This window comes from Podarcis pityusensis (assembly GCF_964106645.2).
Source record: "Podarcis pityusensis genome assembly, chromosome: 2".
Lineage (NCBI taxonomy): Eukaryota > Metazoa > Chordata > Lepidosauria > Squamata > Lacertidae > Podarcis > Podarcis pityusensis.
This window is the reverse complement of record NC_138029.1, coordinates 126,526,644-126,551,019: the sequence shown is the minus strand read 5'-3', so window position 1 is coordinate 126,551,019 and position 24,376 is coordinate 126,526,644. Positions and strand designations below refer to the sequence as shown.

Genomic DNA, 24,376 nt, shown 5'->3' with positions numbered 1-24,376 from the left:
GGAAAGCTCTCTCTCTCTCTCTCTCTCTCTCTCTCTCTCTCTCTCTCTCTCTCTGTGTGTGTGTGTGAGAGAGAGAGAGAGAGAGACAGAGAGAGAGAGAGAGAGAGAGAGAGAGAGAGAGACCTAATCTTTCCAAGCCTGCTTTGCACCCTCTGCCGTCATTTGCCCAGAGAAAGGCTTCTTCTCCTCTCTCGCAGCAGCCTGGGCTGTTCAGCGAGGATAGTGACAAGTGTTGGGTTTTTGCAAAAGTGACACCTTCCCTACCTAGCGACTGATGAGCAGGCAGCCTCGGAGCCTGGGATTGGCAGGGATCAAAGCTCAGCTGCAGGGAAAGTCCCCGGCCAGACAACTCAAGGCTCACCCAGGGCAGGTCTGGAAATCCCCAGCACGGGGTTCAGCATGAGCGCGTGGGGGGTGGGGGGTGGGGGACGGGGCGCAGAAAGCAAGCAAGGCGTAGCGAGCAGCAACAGCAGCAACAACAACAACAGCATCAACACACTTCCTTCTCCACTTGCCCAACCAAGAGTTTTTGCTTCAGTAGGAAAAAACAAACTTCGCATGCACACACGCATTTTGGAATGTGCTGAACTGTATAAGCAGAGCGGATTAATTTACCAGGACGCCATTATCCTTATTCTCCCTTCTTATTTCAGTAATTGAATCAGGTCCACCCACAAGCATTGGCGCCATTTCCAGGGGTTCCTGGGGTCCCACAAATTCTTGCTGTGGGTGCCCCACCTCCCCACACACCCTTCCGCTGCCCACACACTCACGGGAGCTGGTTGAGAGCTCTAACAACCACAGCAGACCACAGCAACTGCGTAAATCAAATTAGGCCTCCTATTGCTTTCATATAATTAATTATAGGTTCACACAGTTTTGCAGTTGGGTCAGCTGCCTTATTTATTTCAGTGGTGCATAAAAAAGAAAAAAATCTGCAGTTTAACTTCCTGAATCCTAGGCTGGTTGGTCCAACCACAGAGGTGAAAAGAACAGAGAACTAATTGTGGTGCCCAGTGCCTTGGGGTGCCTGTCTCAACTAAGTGCTGTTGTTCAGTCGTGACCGACTCTTCATGACCCCCTGGACCAGAGCCCGCCAGGCACTCCTGTCTTCCACTGCCTCCTGCAGTTTGGTCAAACTCATGCTGGTAGTTTCGAGAACACTGTCCAACCATCTCATCCTCTGTTGTCCCCTTCTCCTTGTGCCCTCCATCTTCCCCAACATCAGGGTCTTTTCCAGGGAGTCTTCTCTTCTCATGAGGTGGCCAAAGTACTGGAGCCTCAGCTTCAGGATCTGTCCTTCCAGTGAGCACTCAGGGCTGATTTCCTTCAGAATGGATCGATTTGATCTTCTTGCAGTCCACGGGACTCTCAAGAATCTCCTCCAGCACCATAATTCAAAAGCATCAATTCTGCGGTGATCAGCCTTTATTGGCAAATGTTTTCATGTATTTACTCCTTTCCACATACATTCCTATTCCACTGTGTATGTCATGACTTGTTTCCCCACCCGGGATCTTGAAAGGGTAGTGTATAAATTGAATGAATGAATAAATAAAATTTCAATTCTTTTCCACATTTATATTACATTTCTATTCTTCCTTACCCCACCGCTGTCTGAAGCAATAAACGCCTCTGAAGAATACCACTTCCTGGGAGTTTCAAGCGGGGAGAGTTGATGCTGCTGTTCTGCTCAGCTCCTCCTGCTAACAGGTGTCTTCCAATTTGGGGCACCTGAACAGCCCTTGTGAAAATAGACTATGCTGGACTTGAGGGGGGGGGGGGAGTCCGCCTTTGGCCTGATCCAGGTTTAGGGCTCTCCATATATGTGCTTATGTGCCTCCTTCGGACCACATCCAGGGACCTCGGAGGGAAATGGGGATTCTGAGTGTGTTTGTTAGCAACCGGGGCATCAGGACGAGGTGGGAATGCCAGATTATGGCACTGGAATAACAACAACAACAACAATAATAATAAATTATTATTTGTACCCTGTCTGCCCATCTGGCTGGGTCTCCCCAGCCACTCTGGGAGGCTTCCAACAAAGATTAAAAATACATTTAAAATGTCACACATTAAAAACTTCCCTGAACAGGGCTGCCTTCAGATGTCTTCTAAATGTCAGTTGTTTATCTCTTAAACATAGAATGGCAATATCATGCTCAACCTTTGATCATGTGGATCGTGCTATAGCAGGCTTCCTCAGCCTTGGCTCTCCAGATGTTTTGGGACTACAACTCCCATGATCCCTAGCTAGCAGGACCAGGCTAAGGCTGGCTGTTCATCATTTCTTAAAATGAGGCTGCATTTTAAATTACATTTTAACCTGTATTTTAAATTGTTTTTTTCTTTTTGTTTTTTTCTTATTATGTTTTTACTGAAATTTTATTGGTGTTAGCCGCCCTGAGCCCAGCTCTGGCCAGGGAGGGCGGGGTATAAATAAAATTTATTCTTATTCTTATTACTACTATTAATATTATTAACTCCCCAAGGGTTTGACTTCACCTGCGAAGGTGCCCTCCTCCGTTGTCTCCCGAGACAGACGCTAACCACAAGGTTTTGATAATAGCAAGAAACTGTAAATCAGGTCTGGGAAATTTTAAAAAGGGGTCCTCTTGAATTAACATTCCTGCACTTTGGAGTGATTGAGTCCCCCCATCCTTGGCTGAAAACCAGGACAGGTGGCAGTTTTGTTTTTCGGCCATGGCAAGCCAGAATAAAAAGCAGGACAATGTTTTCGTTGAGGTGCCAGAAGAGACTGGGAGGGAGGCAACGGTTCCCCTTTAGCAGGAGAGAACAACTCCCTCAGATACCCCAGTTTCCCACTGAGTCCCCTTGAGTTTCCAAACTGAATTCCCACTCAACTCCCCTGGCATCCAGAGAGATGAATCAGGTGGAAGATGAGGAGGCAGAGACCTTAAATGGGAGAACAGTGCAGCTGCTGCATCACATTTTTAATGCCCCCCCCCATGTGAAGGAGAAGAAAATAGTGTCCTGGCAACAGATTGGCGTGCAACATTTCTCCCTGATGTGCTAGATTTCTCACTGCAGGGAGTGCAAATGTAATTTTCATCTACGTGCAGACCTTGCCTGAGGCTAGGAAGGAGGACTCTTACTGGGTAAACAGACGAAGGGGTGTGTGGGTGCAAAGGGGGGCTCTGGACAGGAGACTCTCTTAAGCTACTATCTTGGCAAGGGGAGAAACTTCTCGACCTTCCCCTCCCCCCTCCCCTCCCCTGGTCACAGTCCCTGACAACAGAAGCAGGACCTCTAGGCGCAGAGTGTGTGTCCCCCACCCCCTCCTTCCTTCAGCCCCCGCTGGCAGCCGAGGGGACGCTTCCCCATGCGTCAAGCACAGCTCAGCATTCAGGGAAATGAAAGAGGGAAGCTGGCCACGATCCAGGAGGCTGAGGTCAACTGTGAGCGTAGCAAAACCTCCTCACAGAGGAGCCATTTCTGCTTCCCACAGGGAAGGACCCCCCACCCCAACCCAAGCAGAAAGGATTAGCACAAAGGATTGCAGGTGCAGAACATCTGCTTGGCATTCAGAAGGTCCCAGGTTCATTCCCTGATGGCAATTCCAGGTGGAGGAACCCCTGATCCTAAAAGACCTACATTGGCTCCCAGTACATTTCCAGGCACAATTCAGAGTGTTGGTGCTGACCTTGAAAGCCCTAAACAGCCTTGTCTCTGAAGACCTGAAGGAGCGTCTCCACCCCCATCGTTCTGCCTGGACACGAAGGTCCACCTCCGAGGGTCTTCTGGCGGTTCCCTCCCTGTGAGAAGTGAGGTTACAGGGAACCATGCAGAGGGCCTTCTCGGTGGTGGCACCCGCCCTGTGGAACACCGTCCCAGAAGATGTCAAGGAAATAAACAAGTATCTGACATTTAGAAGACATCTGAATGTAGCCCTGTTTAGGGAAATTTTTAATATTTGATGTTTTATTGTGTTTTTAATATTATGTTGGGAGCTGCCCAGAGTGGCTGGGGAAACTCAGCCAGATGGGCGGGCTATAAATAATATATTATTATTATTATTATTATTATTATTATTATTAACCCTGGAGAGTCACTGCCAGTCAGTGCAGACAGCACTGAGTTGGTTGGACCAATATTTTGATTCGGTATAGCTTCCTGACTAGCTTGGTTTTTTCAAAGTGACACATCCACCCCACGTATCTGGGAGAGAACATCAACAACAACAACATCTAGTGTTTTCCCTCTTCTCACTATTTTGCCCCTATTTTTTGTGTGCCTCATTAAAAAAAAGAATCAATGTTAGTTGAGAAACAGTTGTTCAGCTCTTCCTCCCAACCTGTAAGTCTCCAGACGTTAAATGATACCTGAGAGTGGAGTTTTTGAGAAGCGTCTTTTCTGGTGCCAAGGCTTGTTCAGGGACATTACGGTGGCCAACAGACAAGGCCCAGCCTGCTGTGCAATCTTATACCTTCCAGCTGCCGAGATTTGACCAGCACTCCATCCTCTCTCTATTTTGCCACTATTTTTTGTGTGTGTGCCTTGTGGGGTGCTATGTGTTGGGCATGTTAGACCCTTCTAATAGCTGGATCCAGCAAGTGATAAACTGTAAGCCAGGCTAGCTTCTGAATGAGACGATCACCTGGGTGATGGGCCATTGAGGGAACAAAGCAAAGGGGCTCTCTGTGAGATGGCAAGTGGGTGGTACCCTCCCCGCTCCCTCAACTTGCAGATAGTGAGAAGGACAAAAGCCAGAGTTTAGAGTTGAGTTGCAGTGATGTGAGCCAGAGGGGAAAGCAGCGAGCTTGAGATAAAGATCAAGGTTTGATTTCTGTTTGAATCCAAGGCTGCAGCTACGGGAGAAACAAAACCCTTTTTTGTTAATGCTGTGAACTCCTCCATCGCGGGCTCAGGTTGTATATATGTGTGTGCGTGCGTGCGTGCGCGTGCGTGTGTCTATGTATGTGTGTAAATAAACCATATATCATAAAGACGCTACAGTCTCCCCTGTGCCTCATTCCCAAAAGGAATCACAAACTCAGGGTAAGTGTATGGAACCCCCAGAATCTTGCATCACTCAGAGACTGAGGGGTGGGGCATGAAATATGGGAAATACTTCATTTTTAAAAAATATACTGCAAGTTGAAAGAGTTGTCCATCCTCCTTCAAGATTCAGAACCCCTCCCTGCCAAATCTTGGCCTGTCACCTAAGATCAAATATTTGGGTTTTGGTTAAGAGCTCCCAGCGGCGTTTGCGAGAGGCGTCCTTTCTGAAGCCAAGGCTTGAGCACGAACATTCAAGCAGCAAAGTTGCAAAGTAAGCAGAGCAAAGGGAATTGTCATCTTATTGCAGGTTACCTTTCACTGAAAGAACAAACATTCTTCTAGATCTCAAATGGACGGGAACCAAATTGGTGAGAGTTAACGAATGCAGCAAGACAATGGAGACCCTGTTAATGGGGGGCACCAGAGCAATAATTTGGGGCAGACGGCCAGGGTCCCAACTCAGCAGAAAGAGTGGGGCGGTGGGCTGGTTGGCCTAATCTATGCAATAATAATTGAAACAATAATTTTATTATTCACATGCTGCCCATTAGCCTGGTTGCCCTAGCAAGGCTGTCTTGAAGCCTTTTCTTGCCCCACTCCTGCTGCCCCACCCCACCCGTTGCCCAGAGAAAGGCTCTTTCTACCCTCCAGCTGCCTGGGATACGGTCAGAGAGGAAAACAAGTGTTGGTTTTTGCAAATGCTTAACCTCCCCTCCCTAGCAACTGATGACCAGCCAACTTCGGAGCCTGTCATTGGCTCAGATCAAAGCTCAGCTCCAGGAAAGTCCCCAGCCCTGCTGCTACCCAATTCAGAGGAGAACACAGCAAGGGGGTGCGGGGGGGGGGAAAGGGGAGGGTAGAAAAGCCGGGCCAGGCCACCAGAAGCAATAGAACTGTTTTGCCGCCAGTCCAAGAACCACTACGCCCTGCACATTTACTGATCAGCAAAACAAGAAAAATTGCCTTCCAGTAGCACCTTAGAGACCAACTAAGTTAGTTATTGGTATGAGCTTTTGTGTGCATGAAGTTTGCATGCACACGAAAGTTCATACCAATAACAAACTTAGTTGGTCTCTAAGGTGCTACTGGAAGGAATTGTTTTATTTTGTTTCAACTACGGCAGACCAACACGGCTACCTACCTGTAACAAGAGCAGATTAATTTGCCATGTTGCCATTTTCCTTATTCTCGTGTCATATTTTAATTTTTAAAATTTTATTTGTGCATTTTCTATCTTGCATATACAAGCGAAATAAAAACATAAACATACAATCCCCTTTGACTCCCCCCCTTGTGGATCTTAATATAATGATTTCCCCCTCTGCAGCGCTTTCATAACTCTATTCTTATAAATCCTTTTTCATTTCATAGTTTGTTTTTTTGCTACAAGTTTTCTGTCAATCCTACCAATGTATCTAATTGTTTGCAATAGTTTTTTCTTCTTCTTCCAAATAGATTATAAACTTTCCCCAGTCTTTATTACAGACCGCCTTTTCCTGGTTTCTAATTCTTCATGTAAGTTTTGCCATTTTTGCATAGTCCATCAGTTTTATCTGCCACTCTTCGCTGGCTGGAGTTGTACCATCTTTCCATTTCTGGGCTGACAGAATCTGTGCAGCCATGGTCGCATACATGAATAGTTTCTTCTGGTCCTTCGGGATCTCTGGGCCTATAATGCCTAAAAGAAATGCTTCTGGTTTCTGAGGAAAATTTATTTTCAATATTTTTTCAATTTATTATCTATCATTTCCCAGAAGTCTTTTATCACCTTACATGACCATCACATGTGATAAAAAGTGCCCACTTTCTATTTACATTCCCAGTTTTTGACTTTGATTTGTACATTTTAGCTAATTTACTAGGAGTGAAAAGCAATGATACATCATTTTCATATAGTTCTCCTTCAAAGTGTAACAAGCTGTACATTTTAATCCTGTTGTCTGTAGTCTCTCCCATGTTGCAACTCAATATTATAACCAGAATCCTTCGCCCATAACCAATTTGACCTGTTCATCTTTCGTTTGCCAATCTAATGAAAGTTTATACGTTTTAGAAATTAACTTATGTCACATTTTTATAACTGAATTGGGTTCAATGCCAGGCTTTATCCTGAACGCATGATCAGCCTGCCCCTGCTACCTTTCAAAGAAAGAAAGAAAGAAAGAAAGAAAGAAAGAAAGAAAGAGAAAAGTCTCCGCAGCCTGAAAGCCTTGTGTGACTCTATTTACAGCGAAGTAAATTCACTTTGTGCATGCTCAGGGACACTACTCAGTTGCAGGCAATGTGGACAGGGAGACCAGGTTAAGGTACTGGAATTAAGAACAAATCAACAAAAATTGGATTCCGCTCAGTGATTGTTTTTATTGTGCTATATCTATCGTTAGGCTGTTCAGCAACAGATAATGCACAAATCTAGCAGGGGGGCAGGGAGGGGGGAGAGGAAAACAGCAGAGTTGTGTGTGTGTTTTAATTGATGTCAGCTAGACCTCCTTTGGCTGAAAGTGGAAGTTCTCTGAGCAAACAAACAAGCTCCTTTTTCCTCTTCACAGAATTAGCGCTGGGCTCCCTCCCAGCCACCACCAGCCATTTCCAGGAGCAGCACTGCTTTTCTGAGAACAGCAACCTTCCCCACCTTCAAATAAATTCCTGCCCAGTCCGCTAATGGATTGACGCCAGCATCACCAGTTGCCGGGAGACTCTGCCTGAGCGCAGCAAGGCAACAGGACTCAGGCTCAGGAATAATAGAATCGTAGAATTGGAAGTGTTGTAATCAAAATGTGCCCTTTTCCCCTTATGGGGGACACAAGAGCCCATATAGAGTCCTCATGTGGGTTCCCTATTGGTAGGAGAAAATAACAGAGGCCAACCAGAGAATATTGAGAAGCAAAGCAGCTAGTAAGCCTGATCTTTATTGATCTGTTGCAACAGGGTGCTCCCCTCACACGCAGGAAAGGAGGAGGACCCCGAACCAAGGTGTGCCTGCCCTTTTATAGACATTTTAAATTCCCTGCCCTGGAGCTCAAGACCACCCCTCCATACATCATACCTACATCACAGAAGGGGTGTAACCCAAGACCACTACCCCAGATACATCATACCTACATCACAGAAAAGGCGGTCTACAGCAGAAATCTGAGTGTGTTGTTTATCTCGTCTGACAGGTTACCTGTTTAATGGTCACTTGATTGGATTCCTTGAGGAGCCTGGCTAGTCTTTTGTAATGATAAATACTTAGTTCCTGAGCCAGGTAGCAGCCTCACACCCTATTCATATCTTAAATGTGCCCTTAAGACAGGGTTTGTGAATGAAAAGACAATGGGGAGGCTTTTCCATTTTCCTTTGACCTTGCAGAGGAAACATTTGGTCAGTTTGGGAATCAAAAGTGGTTTCAGGTTGGTCTTCCTGTGCTGATCTATGTACGTGCTTGGTTGGTACATTTATGAACATTTAATATATATCTAAGACATTAAAATTCTTTTCACAGAAGGGACCCAACGGCCATCTAGTCCAACCCCCTGCAATGCTGTTCGCAATTCATAAAAGCGAAGGCATTGGGGCGGATGAAATCCCAAGGCCTGAGCTGGTCTCTCGCCCTAACCCCAAAGGCATGAGCATACTCTGCATGTGCCCAGTGGCACTCTCTCCCATCCAGCCGGAAGCACGAATCGGACTCCAAAGCTGGCATCTGATAATAGCAAGAACAGTTGGGCCTGGGAAATAAGGAGGAGGAGGTTTCTGCTGCCACCAGGCTGAAATCCAGGGCTGATGCAGCTGTTGGCTCTGATTCCACCTTGGTCATGCCATGCCAAACTCAGAACTCAGCAGCCTTTTCATCAGGGTGCCAGGAGAGGGGAGATGATTCCTCTTGAGCAGGAGAGAGCAACTCCCTCTCTAGTTTCATATATTCAATATGCTCAAACTCTGTATCTTCAACTACCATCCCAGAGCTTGTGTTCCCCACCCCCGCTTCTCTCTGCCCCATTGGCAGTGGGGGGGGGGACACTAGAGAGACGCTGAGGGGAGTTTCGCTTCCCCATGCCTGAGCACCTCTCAGCATTCAGGGAAACGGAAGAGGGAAGCTGGCCACGATCCAGGAGACGGAGGTCAGCAGAGAGCAAAGCAAAACCTACTCAAAGAGAAGCTGCTTCCCAGTCGCAGCAGATATATATATATAATTTCCAGGTTTATAAATTTCAATAATTTTTACGGTCATTTTAGCATTTCGAAACGTGACTTCCTTCCCCCTCTTTCTGACGTTCCTTATATTTACCGTATTTTTCCATGTATAAGACAATGAATTTTTATTTTAAAATTATGTTTAAAAATAGGGGGCACCTTACACACGGGGGTGTGTTATACATAGAAAAATATTGTATTTTTTATATTTTCTGCATATCCAAATTAACTTAATTTGGTCATTTATTTCATCTTCTTTCAATATATACTCTTATAAAACTGCAGGTTATTACAATAAAATCCTGCCAATGTTCTTATCTGTCTACAATTTGTTTGTAAATAATAAACCATTTCCATTCTTTTATTTAAAAAGTTTTTTATCTTGATTTTTGATTTTTCTGGTAAGCTTCACCATTTCTGCATATTCCATAAGTTTTTGTGAGAGAGCCAGTGTGGTGTAGTGGTTAAGAGCGGTGGACACGTAATCTGGTGAACCGGGTTCGCGTCTCCGCTCCTCCACATGCAGCTGCTGGGTGACCTTGGGCCAGTCACACTTCTCTGAAGTCTTTCAGCCCCACTCACCTCACAGAGTGTTTGTTGTGGGGGAGGAAGGGAAAGGAGAATGTTGGCCGCTTTGAGACTCCTTAGGGTAGTGATAAAGCGGGATATCAAATCCAAACTCTTCTTTGTATCCATTCTTCCTTTGCTGGGACTTCTTCTTCTTTCCATTTTTGGGCAAGTGACATTCTTGCCACTGTAGTCACATACATAAATAATTTTCTATAGAGTTTAGGGAATTCTACACCTATAATTCCCAAAAGGAAAGCTTCTGCCTGATTTGGTGGGCAGTGTCCCAAAGTCTCTGCCACCTCCTCACCCCCAGGGGTTCAGCCTGTATCTGGACTGCACCACTTCAGCTTGCAAGGAAGGGCCTCTATTTTGGGACACACACATTGATTCCACCACATGGGAAAGCAGCTGATTTCCAGCCAAGACCCTCCTCTCCTGGGGTCATTAGGGGCGCACTGAAGAGCAGTCCATCCTCCGAATTGCCTCCTCTGCAGTCTGAGGCGGGACAGATCCAGCCCTGCCACAGATCCACCACTTAGGGGAGGATGAGGACAGAGACCTCGGGTGCAACTTGCAATATTAATAAGAATAATAATTTATTTGTACCCCGCCCATCTGGGGGGGGGGGGCTTCCCCAGCCACTCTGGGTGGCTTCCAACAAAGATTAAAAATACATTAAAATGTCACACATTAAAAGCTTCCCTGAACAGGGCTGCCTTCAGATGTCTTCTAAATGTCAGGTAGTTGTTTGACATCTGATGGGAGGGTGTTCCACCCGGCGGGTGCCACCACCGAGAAGGCCCTCTGCCTGGTTCCCTGTAGCTTTCCTTCCTGCAGGTGTTAACAGAGGAATCCGAGGGCTCCCTTGGGCAAAAAATAAAGACACCAACCAGGACAATTTGGAGCAAAACAGCAGCCTGTAGGCTTGGCCTTTATTGGAAACTGTTGAGACAGGACTCCCACCCACAGCAAGATGAAGCAAGATGGAAGTCCAGAACAAAAGAAGACCCCAACTTTTATTAGTTATTAATCCCCCAAACTACACCCCTAAGACTACATCACAACTACATCACAAAAAGGAGGGATTGAGGGAGGAGTTGTGGAGGTAACCTGAGTATCTTGTCACCTGGCTGGTTCCCCCTTTCCCCCTCCCCATGAGTACTTTCCAGGTGACAGAGGGGAATTTGCAGTTTCCTGCCCCCAGAGGGAAGAGCTGATTATTGTCCTTTGTTCCAGTCCGTGCTGAATCCACTCCCATATGCAAGTTCTTTGGGACCTTGATGGTCTTCTGTCTAGGGCCATCAGGGTTGGCATAGCAACTGGGCAGGGCTCCTGTGTATGTGCTGGTATGCTCAAGGGATTATGGCTGCTCTGTATCAAACCTTCCCCGTTTTGTAGTCCTTCCTTCATGGAGTAAAATAAAAGTGGCACGGTGCAGATCCGATGTATGATTTTCTATGAATTTATAACAGAAGCGTAGCGTATGTCGTGTGTGAGTGTGTGTTAAGTTTGTACAAACTGAATGATGGGGGGGGGGTGTTTTCCTGCGACACAGGGAGGGAACCGCCAGAAGGCCCTCTGCCTGGTTACCTGTAACCTCACTTCTCGCAGGGAGGGAACCGCCAGACAGGGGTCAGCAGTGGGGGGCAGCGAGAGAGGAAGGCGGAGGGCCCTGGATTTGGAGATTCCAAGACCATGGAGAGGATGAGGCCCTGCAGAGAAGAGGGGGGAGACCACCCCCCATAATTACGAAGGAATTTACCAAATCACAAAATCAAAGCTTTCACCCATCTAGGCGGCCCAGACTAGGAAATGAGAAATGCCCGGTGCGGGCAGCTAGATGAGCACCAGCCTGCAGAAATGCACACACAAAAAACACAACTTCCTTCCGCAGACCTGCTGTGTTGTTGTATGTAGTCGACAAGGCAACACTCAAGGAAAGCGCCGGACAACCAACCTCCACTGGCCATTCCTCCACTGGCCACGAGAGGGCGAGCTTTCCCTATACGTATATATTTTCCTATGATAGCTGCGACCCTAGCTTTGAGTAGCAAAACAACTGCAAAGGTTTGGCACTGGTTTGGAGGGAATCCCAAATTTGGGGGTTCGTGGTTAATTTTCCTTCCGGGGGATTCCTCCCCCCCTCCCAGAAAGCAAATATCTTCTTCCCTCCAAACAAGCTCTATACTATAATTCCATTTCTTTCATGAAAAGGTCCCAGCAGCAGCAAGGAATGAGACATCCCCCCCCAAAAAAAAGTCCTTCGGGAAATGAAGGTGGCAGTTTTACTTTCCCCGCTTCATCCCTGTTGTTCCCACTGGTTTGGAAGGTCCGTCTTTATTACACCGCTTTTACCACGGCGGGGAATCCAGTGTCCCCATTGTGGGTAGCGCGGCTGGTGTTTGGGGCTGGGCTTTGCTTATTGCGGGGGGGGGGGGGCATAGCTCTGTGGTGGAGCAGCTGCTTTGCATGCACAAGGAGGTCCCCGATTCAGTCCCCACCACTGAAGAAGAGCCCCCCCCCCCAAAAAAAACACAACCCAGGTGGATGAAGCTTGCACAACTTTACAGACCTCCCCTCTGGAGTCACCCGCTCCCACCCCTATTTGGAGACTCCGCTGTGGGGAGGAGAGGCAACATGGGGGGGGGGGGGGCAGGACGCAAAAGGCTGCGCCTTCACGGCGGGTCCCCATCCCCTAACACACACACACGGGCTGCTCTGTGCCGTAGCTCTATGGGCTCCTGCGTTCGAAAAGAACCGCGAAGTGTCGGGAGATTCCTGGTGGCCCAAAGGAAGGACCCCCGCCCCCGAGAAGTGGGAGGTTTTACAAAAGGGAGGAAGGGTGTCGGTGGAATAACACGCCTCCGCCCCCGTATTTCCGGGAAGAAAACGGGTTTAGCGAGCAAAGCACGCGGATCACCAGAGAGGAATCATAGAGTTGGAAGAGACCCCAAGGGCCATCGAGTCCAACCCCCCTGTTTCCTGCCAAGCAGGAAACACCATCAGAGCACTCCTGACATATGGTTGTCAAGCCTCTGCTTAAAGACCTCCAAAGAAGGAGACTCCACCACACTCCTTGGCAGCAAATTCCACTGTCGAACAGCTCTTACTGTCAAAGTAAGGACAAAGAGGTAAAGGTGCGGCGGGAAGAGGGAGATTGGAGCAGGCGGGGAGAAAAGGACAGAGAGACCCCCCCCCCCGCAATGCAAGCGCCTTTCTGGGGCCCCATCGGCAGGGGCTCCGATCCGCGCGACCCAGCTGCGAAGTGGGGACCCAACACCTACAGGGATTGCATTGCACGATCTCCTTTGCAGCGGCCCCACCGCTTGAGGGCAAGCGATGCTCAACTGCCCTGGACCCCTGGGGCGCCTTTGCAGGAACTGGAATGTGATGCCCACCAAGGGGGTCCCGACGAGGACCCCTATCCCCAAGCAGCCCTGGATTTGATCCCAAGACCGAAACATGACGCGCCCCGCTCTCTGCCTTTCCCCGCCTGGCCGGAATCCCTCAAGGCGCTCCTGCGCCTTGATGGAGAGAGGGTGTCCATGAAAGGGTTAAAGGAAGTGAAATAGGCCGGGATAAAAGACCCCCCCCTCCCTGCCCGTCTTGGGAGGCTCCTCTGGATGGAGAGGTTGGTGCGCCTGGGAGAGATTTGATTCTGTGCAGAGGGCAAGGAGTGAGCTGGTCGTAGGAGAGACTGTGGGGTGGAGGGAGGAGGACAGAGGAAATTGGGGGGGCTGAGGGAGGGATAGCAGCAGCCCTTGGGGGGGGAGAGAGCAGTGGCGTAGCGTGGGTTGTCAGCACCCGGGGCAAGGCAAATAATTTGCGCCCCCTAACCCGTGGATTTTAGCACTGAGTGTGAGCGCCCCCCCCAGATGTTGCGCCCGACCCCCCTGCACCCCCATGCTATGCCACTGGGGCTGGGGGCGAGCGAAGGAGCCAAGGACCCCCCCAAAGGCTCAGCAGGAATTTATTAAATTTATTATTTGCGGAGCCCCCGCGGGCTGAGGAAGCCGAAGCCCCCTCCCTTCGGGCGCCTCCCCGCCCCCTCCTCTCCTTGGGCTGTAGGTGGAGCCCGCGCTCCGAGGAGCTCCAGATCCGGGCTTCGCGAGCGCTCCGTCCTCGCCCCCCCCCCCCCCGCGGCTGAGACTTGCGCTGAGAGCCGGAGCCAGCGGTGCCCCCTCCAGGCGTCGGTGGCGGCGTTGGCGCTGCTGCAGTGGCTGCTCCTCCTGCGAGCAGTGAGTGGAGCGCAGCCGCAGCAGCAGCAGCAGCAGGGGCGTGCGCACGCTAGGGCGCAAGGCTGGCGGTGGCGGCGGGGAGCCCTGCGGAGGAAGGAACTTGTCCCTTCCCTCTGGACTCGCGCCCCCCAGATGTTGCGCCCGGTGTGGCCGGCACCCCTGGCACCCCCCACGCTACGCCACTGGGGGAGAGCCCTGCTGAAGAGAGAGAGAGAGAGAGAGAGAGAGAGAGAGAGAGAGAGAGAGACTCTTCCTTTTGGAGAGATGTCTCCATCCTTGGGCACTGGAGGAGGACTGTCTGGTGGGTCTGCCTTGGCTTCTCCGTCCTGCCCAGGAATCTGCCACTCTTTCAAGTTGACCAGAGAGAGATGCCTGATTAAGGGCGGGGGGGGGGGGTTCCCACTGATTTCCCCACTTCTTTCAGGAAGCTCAATCTTCTCCCCGTTGATCCTCGCAAGCTACTGCATGGCTGGCTGTGGGCCGCCTTTTGTTGTTTAGCTTTAGTCTTGTCCGACTCTTTGTGACCCATGGACCAGAGCACACCAGGCACTCCTGTCTTCCACTGCCTCCCACAGTTTGGTCAGACTCATGCTGGTAGCTTCGAGAACACTGTCCAACCATCTCGTCCTCTGTCGCCCCCTTCTCCTTGTGCCCTCCATCTTTCCCAACATCAGTGTCTTCTCCAGGGAGTCTTCTCATGAGGTGGCCAAAGTATTGGAGCCTTATCTTCATGATCTGTCCTTCCAGTGAGCACTCAGGGCTGATTTCCTTCAGAATGGAGAGATTTGATCTTCTTGCAGTCCATGGGACTCTCAAGAGTCTCCTCCAGCACCAGAATTCAAAAGCACCAATTCTTTGGCGATCAGCCTTTTTTATGGGTGGGCTGCCTTATACCAAGTCAAACCCTTGGTCCACCTTGGAGAGGAGAAGAGAGAAAAAGGTGGAAGGTCCTGAGAGGGAGGAGGGAGGAGGAGGCCTTCTCCAAAGCAGCTCTTTGCTTCTGGAATCCCCTCCCAGGAAGTAGCCAGAGACCTATTCCTCTCTCTCACGCTCTACCACTCTTTCAAATCAGAACCAGATAAGGCAGTGAAGGTCCTGTGTGAGTGCCTGGAGGCAGTTGGAAGATTGTGGCTAACAGATTGAGGTTGAATCCTGACAAGACAGAACTACTGTTTTTGGGGGATAGGGGGCGGGTAGGTATAGAAGACTCCCTGGTCCTGAATGGGGTAACTGTGCCCCTGAAGGACCAGGTGCACAGCCTGGGAGTCATTTTGGACTCACAGCTGTCCATGGAGGCGCAGGTCAATTCTGGGTCCAGGGCAGCTCTCTACCAGCTTCATCTGGTACGCAGGATGAGACCCTACCTGCCTGCAGACTTTCTCAACTGGTTATTTTCCGCTCAGACTACTGCCATGCACTCTACGTGGGGCTACCTTTAAAGATTACCCAGAAACTACAACTAATCCAGAATGCAGCAGCTGGACTGGTGACTGGGAGTGGCCACCGAGACAACATAACACCTGAAAGACCTATATTGGCTCCCAGGATGTTTCTGAGCACAATTCAAAGTGTTGGTGCTGATCTTTAAAGCCCTAAACGGCCCAGTATACCTGAAGGAGCGTCTCCACCCCCATCATTCAGCCCGGACTCTGAGGCCCAGCACTGAGGGCCTTCTGGCGGTTCCCTCACTACAAGAAGTGAAGTTACAGGGAACCAGGCAGAGGGCCTTCTTGGTAGGGGTGCCCGCTCTGTGGAAAGCCCTCCCATCATATATCAAAGAAATAAACAACTATCTGACATTTAGAAGACATCTGAAGGCAGTTTAGGGAAGTTTTTAATGATTGCTGTTTTAATGTATTTTTAATACTCTATTGGGAGCTGCCCACAGTGGCTGGGGAGGCCCAATCAGATGGGCAAGGTATAAGAAATAAATTATTAATATTAGTATAATTATTATTAAAGGGGCACCGGATGCCTTGTTATACTTTCTTCAAAAGATGAATATTTTTGAATACGTTTCCAGTGACGTAAATAGCACTTCCGTTTTACTCATTCCACACAGGAGCGAATCTGATCTGCAAGTCTGACCTCAACTTCTTCCTTGAGACAGAAAAATACAGAGACTTTGAGAGGTAAGTCCTTCCTCTTGCCTGGGAGACTGTATCTTGTAGGTCTCGTTTCAGTTTGTGGGAACATGAGAAATGTCCTGCTGTATTAGGATCAGGGCCCACCTCATCCAGCATCCTCTTCTCACAAGGACCAGCCAAGGAGAACCCCCCCCCCCCAGCAGGGCCAACAGCTGTCTCCCCACTCAGGACTCCCAGCCCCTGGGATTCAGATGAATAATTCCTCCGTAAGGGGGGGGGGACTAATAGCTGGGAACTGAAGGACTGCTACTGAAATGGTGGGTGGTTCTGAGAAGGTGGACACAATGGAGCCGCCTCAGGAAGTAAATGGTGCAGGATTAGGGAATGTGTGCAGTTGCTTGGAGTGTATCAGGAAGATGTTACACATCACGGAGGAAGGAGGAAACAATACAGATATTTAGCTTTTTTAGAAGATGGAGAAAGTGTGTCCCTCCTGGTGTTGTTCCAGTAGAACTCCCATCATCCCTGGTCGTTGGCCATCCTTGCTTGGGCTGATGGTACTTTGTGTCCAGCCACATCTGGAGGGCCAGAGGTGCCCCACCTCAGCATAGAGGATTCCTCTAGGGGCTCAGACTCACTTGCGAGGTCCAGGTGGGTATAGATACCAAGGGTTACTGAGACATGTTTTCAGGGATTATGAATGATACCTAGACTCCAAATCCAAGGTGCCCACACTAAATGAAGGTCTGGATGATACCCTCAAAGAGGTCTGGTTTATATTCCAGAAGACGGCCAACCAGGGAATAGATGTGAAGGTTCTGAACTGAGTTACAATCGAGATTCTGAGTTACAGTTCAGGCTGAGAAATGGAGGCAGGGATCCTAAATGTCATCTAAAGGTGGTTTTCCCCCTCACGCTCTCTTCTGGTGGAAGCATCTCTGATTGTACCTCCTCTCTCAAAAGTCACATTCTTTCCTTCCACCCCCTTTTGTTGACATCCATCTGCCTTGAGACACAATGTAGAGTCTCCATGAGGTTGAAGTTAAACTGGGGTGTTAGAAGCACAGACGTGACCCCCGCAGAATACAAGCCTGGGCAGTGTGTGTGGAGGTCCTGGGCTGCCTGCACGACAAGGACATCTTCTCCAGAAGGGTGCCCCCGTTTAAAAATGCAAAAATCCAGACAGAGTTGTTGAGCTTTTTAAAAATACAAATTCTCCCCAAAAGAAGCAGCTTTTGAGCTTTCCTGATGTTTCCCACCATAGAAATCTTCGGAATGTAATGGAGTCCGCCACGCTTCCCTGTGCTGACTTGAGCCTCACGCTCTCTTCCTGGCTCCAAGCAGAGTATCGCACCAGCGGTTTTGCCTTGTGTGGGTCATAAATCCCAGTCTGTACACAGGCCTCTTGCTTAATCTAAGAAGGCTTTATTATGTACAGAAAAATCATCATAAATCACCCCGGAGATCGGGCAGACATTCTCTCCGGCTCAACAGCTAAAAGCGAAAGTAACTCACACGCAAAGAAAGATTCCCGTATGTGAACAAAACCAGGCCTCAGGATGTGAGACGTCACACAGAACTGTTTAACCCTGTAAGTTCTGGTTCTCCTCACAAGAAACGGCAGCCTTGCCATACGTCTGGGTGGACCTTTTGCCGATCTTGTGAAAATCCTCCTGGACGCTATTTTAAACGCTCAATTCCCGGGGGGGGGGGGGAGCAGACCTATGGCAGCCCTACATTCTCAACCTTCTTGATATGGTCCAAAGGGAAGCAGAGAAATATTTTTGGCCCCAGGAGTTACCGGAAGGAGGCGTACAAGGACTCCACCCAACATCTTGCAATGTATTTGGACCGATAGAAGCTCCATATAAAGCACTCAGGAGTCCAGCTGTGTTGCAAGGAGAGCTTTATTCCAGCTGCAGTCCTGCAGCATCATAAAGTACCATAAATCAGCCTTTCTACATACAGGGGGAGAATCCAGTGTGGAGAAGTCATGCATACCTCTGTATACTAGCTGGCTATAGACCAATTAGGCAGCGCCCCATCTCTTGGGATGCTGACTCACCACATGAAACTGAGTCAGCATTTCCACTTAGCAGTGTTAACTCCTTGATACCCACAACACTCCAACACAATCGTCTTAAGGACGTCACTCCCGATTCTTGTAGGGTTTACTGCTTAGCCTCTTCTTTTCCTGAAGATATTCATGCAAGGCTGCAGAGGTTTAGGATCAGAGTTTTTCTTCTACTGCTTGGCCTCCCTTCCCAGGTTGATGAGCCCCTCACTTCCCTCTACGGCAGTTGCATAAATCACCTGCTTGGCTGTTGGAGTCACTATTGGTCTCGTCTGCTCAATGTGCCAGAGCCTGTCATCGCATGCAGTGAAAGTCCCCGACTCACCAAGGGATTGAGACCCATCAATTATCCTCAACTGGTTTAGTTGACCTGTCGAAGCTTTTCCTGGGTTGTGTCTGCTGTTGCATGCTGATAGCGTCTAGGACCCACAGGTGAGAGTACAGGTTGGGGATTAATGGTGGATCAATCACCCCAGAAGGAGCCCTATATGTCTTCCACGAGAGGTACTATGCTTTTGCGTAAATAAATCCTGCATCCAGTCAGGCTTCCCTGTGCGTCTCTGTTAGGGAGCTGACCTGGCAGGAGAGCAGAGTAGCAGCGGTCCTGCGTCCGTGTGAGATGAGGGATAAATCAAGTCCAAAGACAGTTCAGTTCTTATCTCTAGAAGCGTTTATTTACAAAGCAGTAAATCCATCAGAAACTTCCGACATTTCTCACTGTGCTCCAAAAGCACACACACACAGCCTCCAAGCTGAGCTGCGTCTCAGCCAGAATCGAAAGCAAGTCTGGAGAGTGACACAGACTGTGACGTGCTTCTCTGCGTCAAGCTCCTCCCAGATACAGGACCCCACGGAGTTTTAACCCTGTCAGTTCCAAACTCCACACCCCCTCTTGTCCTGCATCTGGGGACAATAGCCAACAATGCTTTCCCCATACACAGACCCTCACAGAACTCCTCGTGCTTCTGGAAGATTAATGGTTTTGTGAAACCATCAGTGAGGTTCTTGGTTGAGGGACAGTATTTCAGAGCAACTAGCCCCTCATGAACGCTCTGACATACATTCCGGAAACGTATGTCCAAATGTTTGGTCCTCGCCTTGAACTGCCCCGTCTCGGCCAAGTTGAGGCATGGTTGATTGTCTTCATGCACCACAACGGGCAGACAATTCTCTCCACAGATTTCTTCGACCAAACACACATAGAACTCCAGCTCTCTGCAAACCTCTGATAGCGCACTGAACTCAGCTTCAGTAGATGAAAGCGCTATGAGACTTTGCTTCCGGGACCTCCACCCAACTACTGAGTCCCCAAACTTCACCACTAAGTCTGACACTGATTTGCGGTCCTCAAGGTTAGCCCGAATCCACCCACGCGGTCAGCTTGACACCACCCTCAGCTGACATCTTGAGACAAAAGTCTTTGGTATCTTGCAGGTAACGTAGCACCCGCTTAATACCATTCCAGGCCTGCACACTAGGACTTGAAGCCTCTCTACTGAGCAGATTGACAGCAAATGCTATGTCTGGTCTGCTCCACTGTGACAGATACAACAGACTACCCAGAGCTGACTGAAAGAGTTCAGTATTTTCGAACACCACGCGTTTTACTTGCTGACACTCCTTCACGTATCCAGCCTCCATGGCTGATCTGGCACCTGCACAATCAGACATCCTGAAGTTCTCAAGCAACTGTTCAATCTTACCTTTCTGGCGAAGCAAAAAGCTTCCATCACTTGCTCTTGTGATCTCTATGCCTAAATAGGACTTGACATCTCCAAGCTGCTTTAGCTTGAACCACTTTCCAAGCTCTTTAGCAAACTTCTCCACCTGTTCACCTGTCTGTGCCATGATCAAGATATCATCAACAAACACCTGAACCACTTGCTGTTTCAAGCCTGAATCTCTAATGTAAAGACAACTGTCTGCAAGAGATCTCTTAAAACGAAGCTCTTCTAAGGCTTCATGTAGACACATATTCCAATTCCTGGCAGATTGGCGTAATCCATAGATGGATTTGTGCAACCGCCACACTACGCCTGGCTCACTGACTTCAAACCCTGGAGGAGGAAGCATGTACAACTCCTCCTGGAGATCTGAGTTCAGGTAGGCGACATCTACATCAAAATGGTTCACCTTCCAACCTCTCTGTGCTGCTATCGCCAAAAGCGTTCTCAAAGTCTCCTCTCTCGAGGTTGGCGAATAGACCTCCGTGGACACCCTTCTTCTGTGTGAATCCTCGGGCCACCAAACTCGCTTTATACTGTGGTTCTCCCATTTCTGTGGGTTTAAGTCGATAAACCCATCTGCAGCTGACAGCTTGCTTGCTGACAGCTGAGTGAGTGAGAACACACCAAGAGACTCCATTGAGTTCATCTCCTTCTGCATTGCCTCACACCATTTGCTAGCTTCTTCCTGAGGCAACTTCTGAACATCCTCAAAGGATTCAGGTTCACACCTAGCCACACCAACCCAGACACTAGTGGCTTCATACCTTTCAGGTGGCTTTCCTTTCGTTGATCTTGCTGACCTCCTCAGCGTGAATTCTGGAACTGCACCTGATTCACCTGGATCAGCCACACCATCCCCTGTGTCAGAAACCTCCCCCTCTGACCTGCTGCGCCTTTTAGGCCTCACAACTGGCTCTGCAGGCGAGGATGGCTCACTCCTTGGCTCAGACTTGACAGAGACCTGTGGAGGGGTCCTGGGACTCCCTTTTGGAGAGATACGGAGCCTCTCCCTTGGAGATCCTGGCTCTGGACTCTGTGGCTGTGGACCGTGCACCTCAGCAACAGGTTCAGCCTCGTCCTCCTCCTCTTCCTCATCTGAGTCTAAAAGAACATCCGGGTTCCCGTGAAGACGTTTCCACCCACTCTGCTCGCAAAACTCAGCACTGCCGCTAATGAGCAGCTTAGACTGGTTGCCAGTAGGGTATGCAAAACGCCACGCTTTTGAACCCCGCTCATAGCCTACAAAGATCATCTTCCTAGATCTTGGCTCACCCTTTCTGTGCATGGCCTTTGGAATGAGAACCCAAGCCTGGCAGCCGAAAACGTGCAGAAAGTGCACTTTCGGTTTCTTCCCATGCAGTAAGAAATATGGTGTGTTGCCTACACTGGAATTGTACACCCTGTTCTGCAGAAAACATGCTGTCTTATAACTCTCAGCCCAAAAGCGCTGTGGCAAACCCGAGTCTGCCAACATAGCGTTTGCCGCTTCCTGTAGCGTGCGAAACTTTCTCTCTGCAACCCCATTCTGTTGCGGAGAGTGGGGGGCCGTCAGTCGATGACTGATACCCTTCTGCCTGAAAAACGATTGCAGCGCAGAACCTGTGAACTCCCCCCCGCGATCAGATTGAAAGGAAATCACCCTGGTAGAGAACCGTAGCTCTACCGCTGTGATCCAATCTCTGATCAGTGCAGCTGCCTCTGATTTCTGTTTAAGCGAGAAAACCCAAGAATGCTTTGAAAAATCGCCAATCAGAACCAAAACCCATTTAGACCCAGCTAAAGAAGGTGTTGGCATGGGCCCTGATAAATCTGCATGCACAAGTTCAAAGGGTTTGCTGGTTCTCCTCTCTGACCTGGGGTATGTGCATGTTGTGACCTTCGATTGCTTACAGGCTTGACAATCTAGGTATCTGTCACATGCCTTGAACCTACACCCAATGGTGTTCTCTGCGGCTCCGCCGTCTGATAACTGTTGCTGATCTGCTTTAGCAGGTGGCTGACCTTGCATTCCATCGCCTCTGCAGAACAATGCCCTTTGCTGTTGGACTTTGCCTCAGAGCACAAACAACTCTTGGAGACTTTGGCTTTCCCAGAGCTCTTGGAACGGCCTGCACCCCCACTCCTGGGTGCATAGCTTCCTGAGGAACGGACTGCAACTGCCTTCCTCTTCCCAGCTCTTAGCCTCTCTCCCGGACCATCACACAGATGTGTTGAAGCATTGCAACAGTCCCAACCCCCTCTGGGCTTAGTGCTCTCTCTGGGCATCTTCTAGCCCCCTCTGGTCAGGCTCCCACTGTGGCCTGACATGCCATCTTCAGTGCCTGCCATGCGACCCAGGGCTTCCTCCCTTGGAGCTTTGGCAACAGCCAAGCCTCAACGCTGGCCCTTAAAATGGCTAGCACCCTTTGCTCTTTCTCCAGAGCATCAGCCACGTCTGCTTCACAAGCTTCCACTGCTCCTGCAGACTTCTCACTGGGCTGGGCAAGGACTGAATCGGCCTGGGTGCATTCCCACAGCTGATTTCCCTCCAGCCAATAATACATGCGCTTGCTCCAGGCCTCCCAATTGGCCCCATTCAGTCTTTCACCGGGGTAGCTGTCTTGGCCTTGCTGTGGCTGAGCAGCAGCCATCTTCCTTTTTTTTAAAAAAGATATTTATTAAAGTTTCGAATAATAAAACAGACTTCACAATACACGGTAAGAAAAAAGAAAAAACACCCCTCAAAAATCAGAAAAAAACCAAAAAAACCAAAGAGAAAAAGTACATAAGAAGACATAAAAAAGAAAAAACCATTTTCTCAGATGTTATTCTCATAATCTTCTTTCCAGACTCCCTCACATCTCCCTTTTCTGCATTCCCCTTTTACAAGGTTTTGTTCAGCAATACCTCGCCTTTTTTAAAAAAATCTTATTTCATATTATACCTTTCCACTATTATGTCTCCAATTTTTCCCCATTTTTCATTTTGTTTAAGTTCGACATAATGTTGTTCTGACTTTACCTCTGTTCTGATAACCTTTTTTACATTCATCTGAATCACTAATACCCCATTGTCTTTATACCCCGCAACATTCTAACATTCATACAGCTTGCAGTACTTTTGCAGATAGTCTTTAAATTTCTTCCAGTCCTCTTCCACCAGCTCTTCTCCCAGGTCTCGGATTCTGCCAGTCATCTCTGCCAGTTCCATATAGTCTATCATTTGCATCTGCCATTCTTCCAGGGTGGGTAAATCTTGAGTCTTCCAGTGCTTTGCAATAAGTATTCTTGCTGCTGTTACTGCATACATGAAAAGATTTCTATCCTTTTTTAACACCATTTGGCCAACAATGCCCAAAAGGAAGGCCTCTGGTTTCTTAGGAAAGGTATATTTAAATACCCTTTTCAATTCATTATATATCATTTCCCAGAAAGCCTTAACCCTAGGGCATGTCCACCAAAGGTGGAAGAATGTTCCCTCAGTTTCTTTACATTTCCAACACTTATTGTCTGGCAAATGGTATATTTTTGCAAGCTTGACTGGGGTCATGTACCACCTATATATCATTTTCATAATGTTTTCTTTCAAGGCATTACATGCCGTGAACCTTACTCTGGTTGTCCATAACCGTTCCCAGTCAGCAAACATAATGTTATAACCAATATCTTGAGCCCACTTTATCATAGCTGATTTAACCGTTTCATCCTGAGTGTTCCATTTTAACAGCATGTTATACATTCTTGATAGTATCTTAGTTTTAGGTTCTAACACTTCTGTTTCCAGTTTCAATTTTTCCACCTGGAAACCTGTTTTTTTGTCCTCATTAAAGACCTCCCTGATCTGGCGGTAGTGTAACCAATCTCGCACTTTATCTTTTAGTTTCTCAAAACTCTGCAATCTCCAAGTGTCTCCATCATTTTCTAATATCTCCCAATATTTTGGCCAGTTGGCCTCCATATTGAGTCTTTTCTGAGCCTTAGCTTCCATTGGTGACAACCACCTGTTGTTTTTGCAGAGTTCTGAACACAGCGGAAGGATGAGCAGTACGTGCCACATGCTTAATTTTTGCTTTATTTACACTTCGATGCTGAGAGATTACAAACATGCATCTTGCCTCTGCGAGAGCAGAGAAGCAACCTCCTTCTCCTCGGAGCACCGAGAGAACAGTGACAAACAGGAAACCACTGTACGTCACATCCAGTCTCCCATTCCCGTGGGAAACCCAACAGTACTCTGACTGTGGAATGCAAAACATTGTCCCGTGACAAGCACTTCGCTGCACAGTGAAGAGAGAAACCAACACCACCTTGGGGTCTTATTTTCCAATAAATCTTTATATCTTGTCCAGACATTAAATATTGCTTTCCTGACAATATGGTTCTTAAATGCTTTATGAGCTTTAACATTGTCGTACCACAAATATGTATGCCATCTAAACACATTGTTAAACCCTTCCAAAGTGTCAGTGTTCTCTAGAAGTAGCCAATCTTTCAACCAGCAGAA

The 24,376-nt window shown here is 48.5% G+C and overlaps 2 protein-coding genes across 6 annotated transcripts in view; both read left to right on the top strand.

The window, feature by feature from the left end:
- The first annotated feature begins 12,651 nt into the window (after positions 1 to 12,651).
- Positions 12,652 to 24,376, top strand: part of LOC308469541 (uncharacterized protein) — a 29,047-nt gene continuing 17,322 nt past the window's right edge. For 2 of the 5 annotated variants that reach the window (XR_013982118.1, XM_080992147.1), the window contains exons 1-3: positions 12,777 to 12,899; positions 16,069 to 16,138; positions 18,362 to 18,599. Coding sequence is in view for 2 of the 5 variants with exons in the window: in XM_080992147.1 (XP_080848273.1) it covers positions 18,574 to 18,599 (26 nt within the window). In the remaining 3 variants the exon portion in view is untranslated. Of the gene's footprint in view, positions 12,900 to 16,068; positions 16,139 to 18,361; positions 18,600 to 24,376 lie in introns of all 5 variants that reach the window. The other 3 variants (XR_013982117.1, XM_080992148.1, XM_080992146.1) reach the window with 2 other exon arrangements.
- Positions 17,846 to 24,376, top strand: part of LOC308470022 (uncharacterized protein) — a 31,062-nt gene continuing 24,531 nt past the window's right edge. The window contains exon 1 of the mRNA XM_080993234.1: positions 17,846 to 17,975. The gene's annotated coding sequence lies outside the window, so the exon portion shown is untranslated. The remainder of the gene's footprint in view (positions 17,976 to 24,376) is intronic.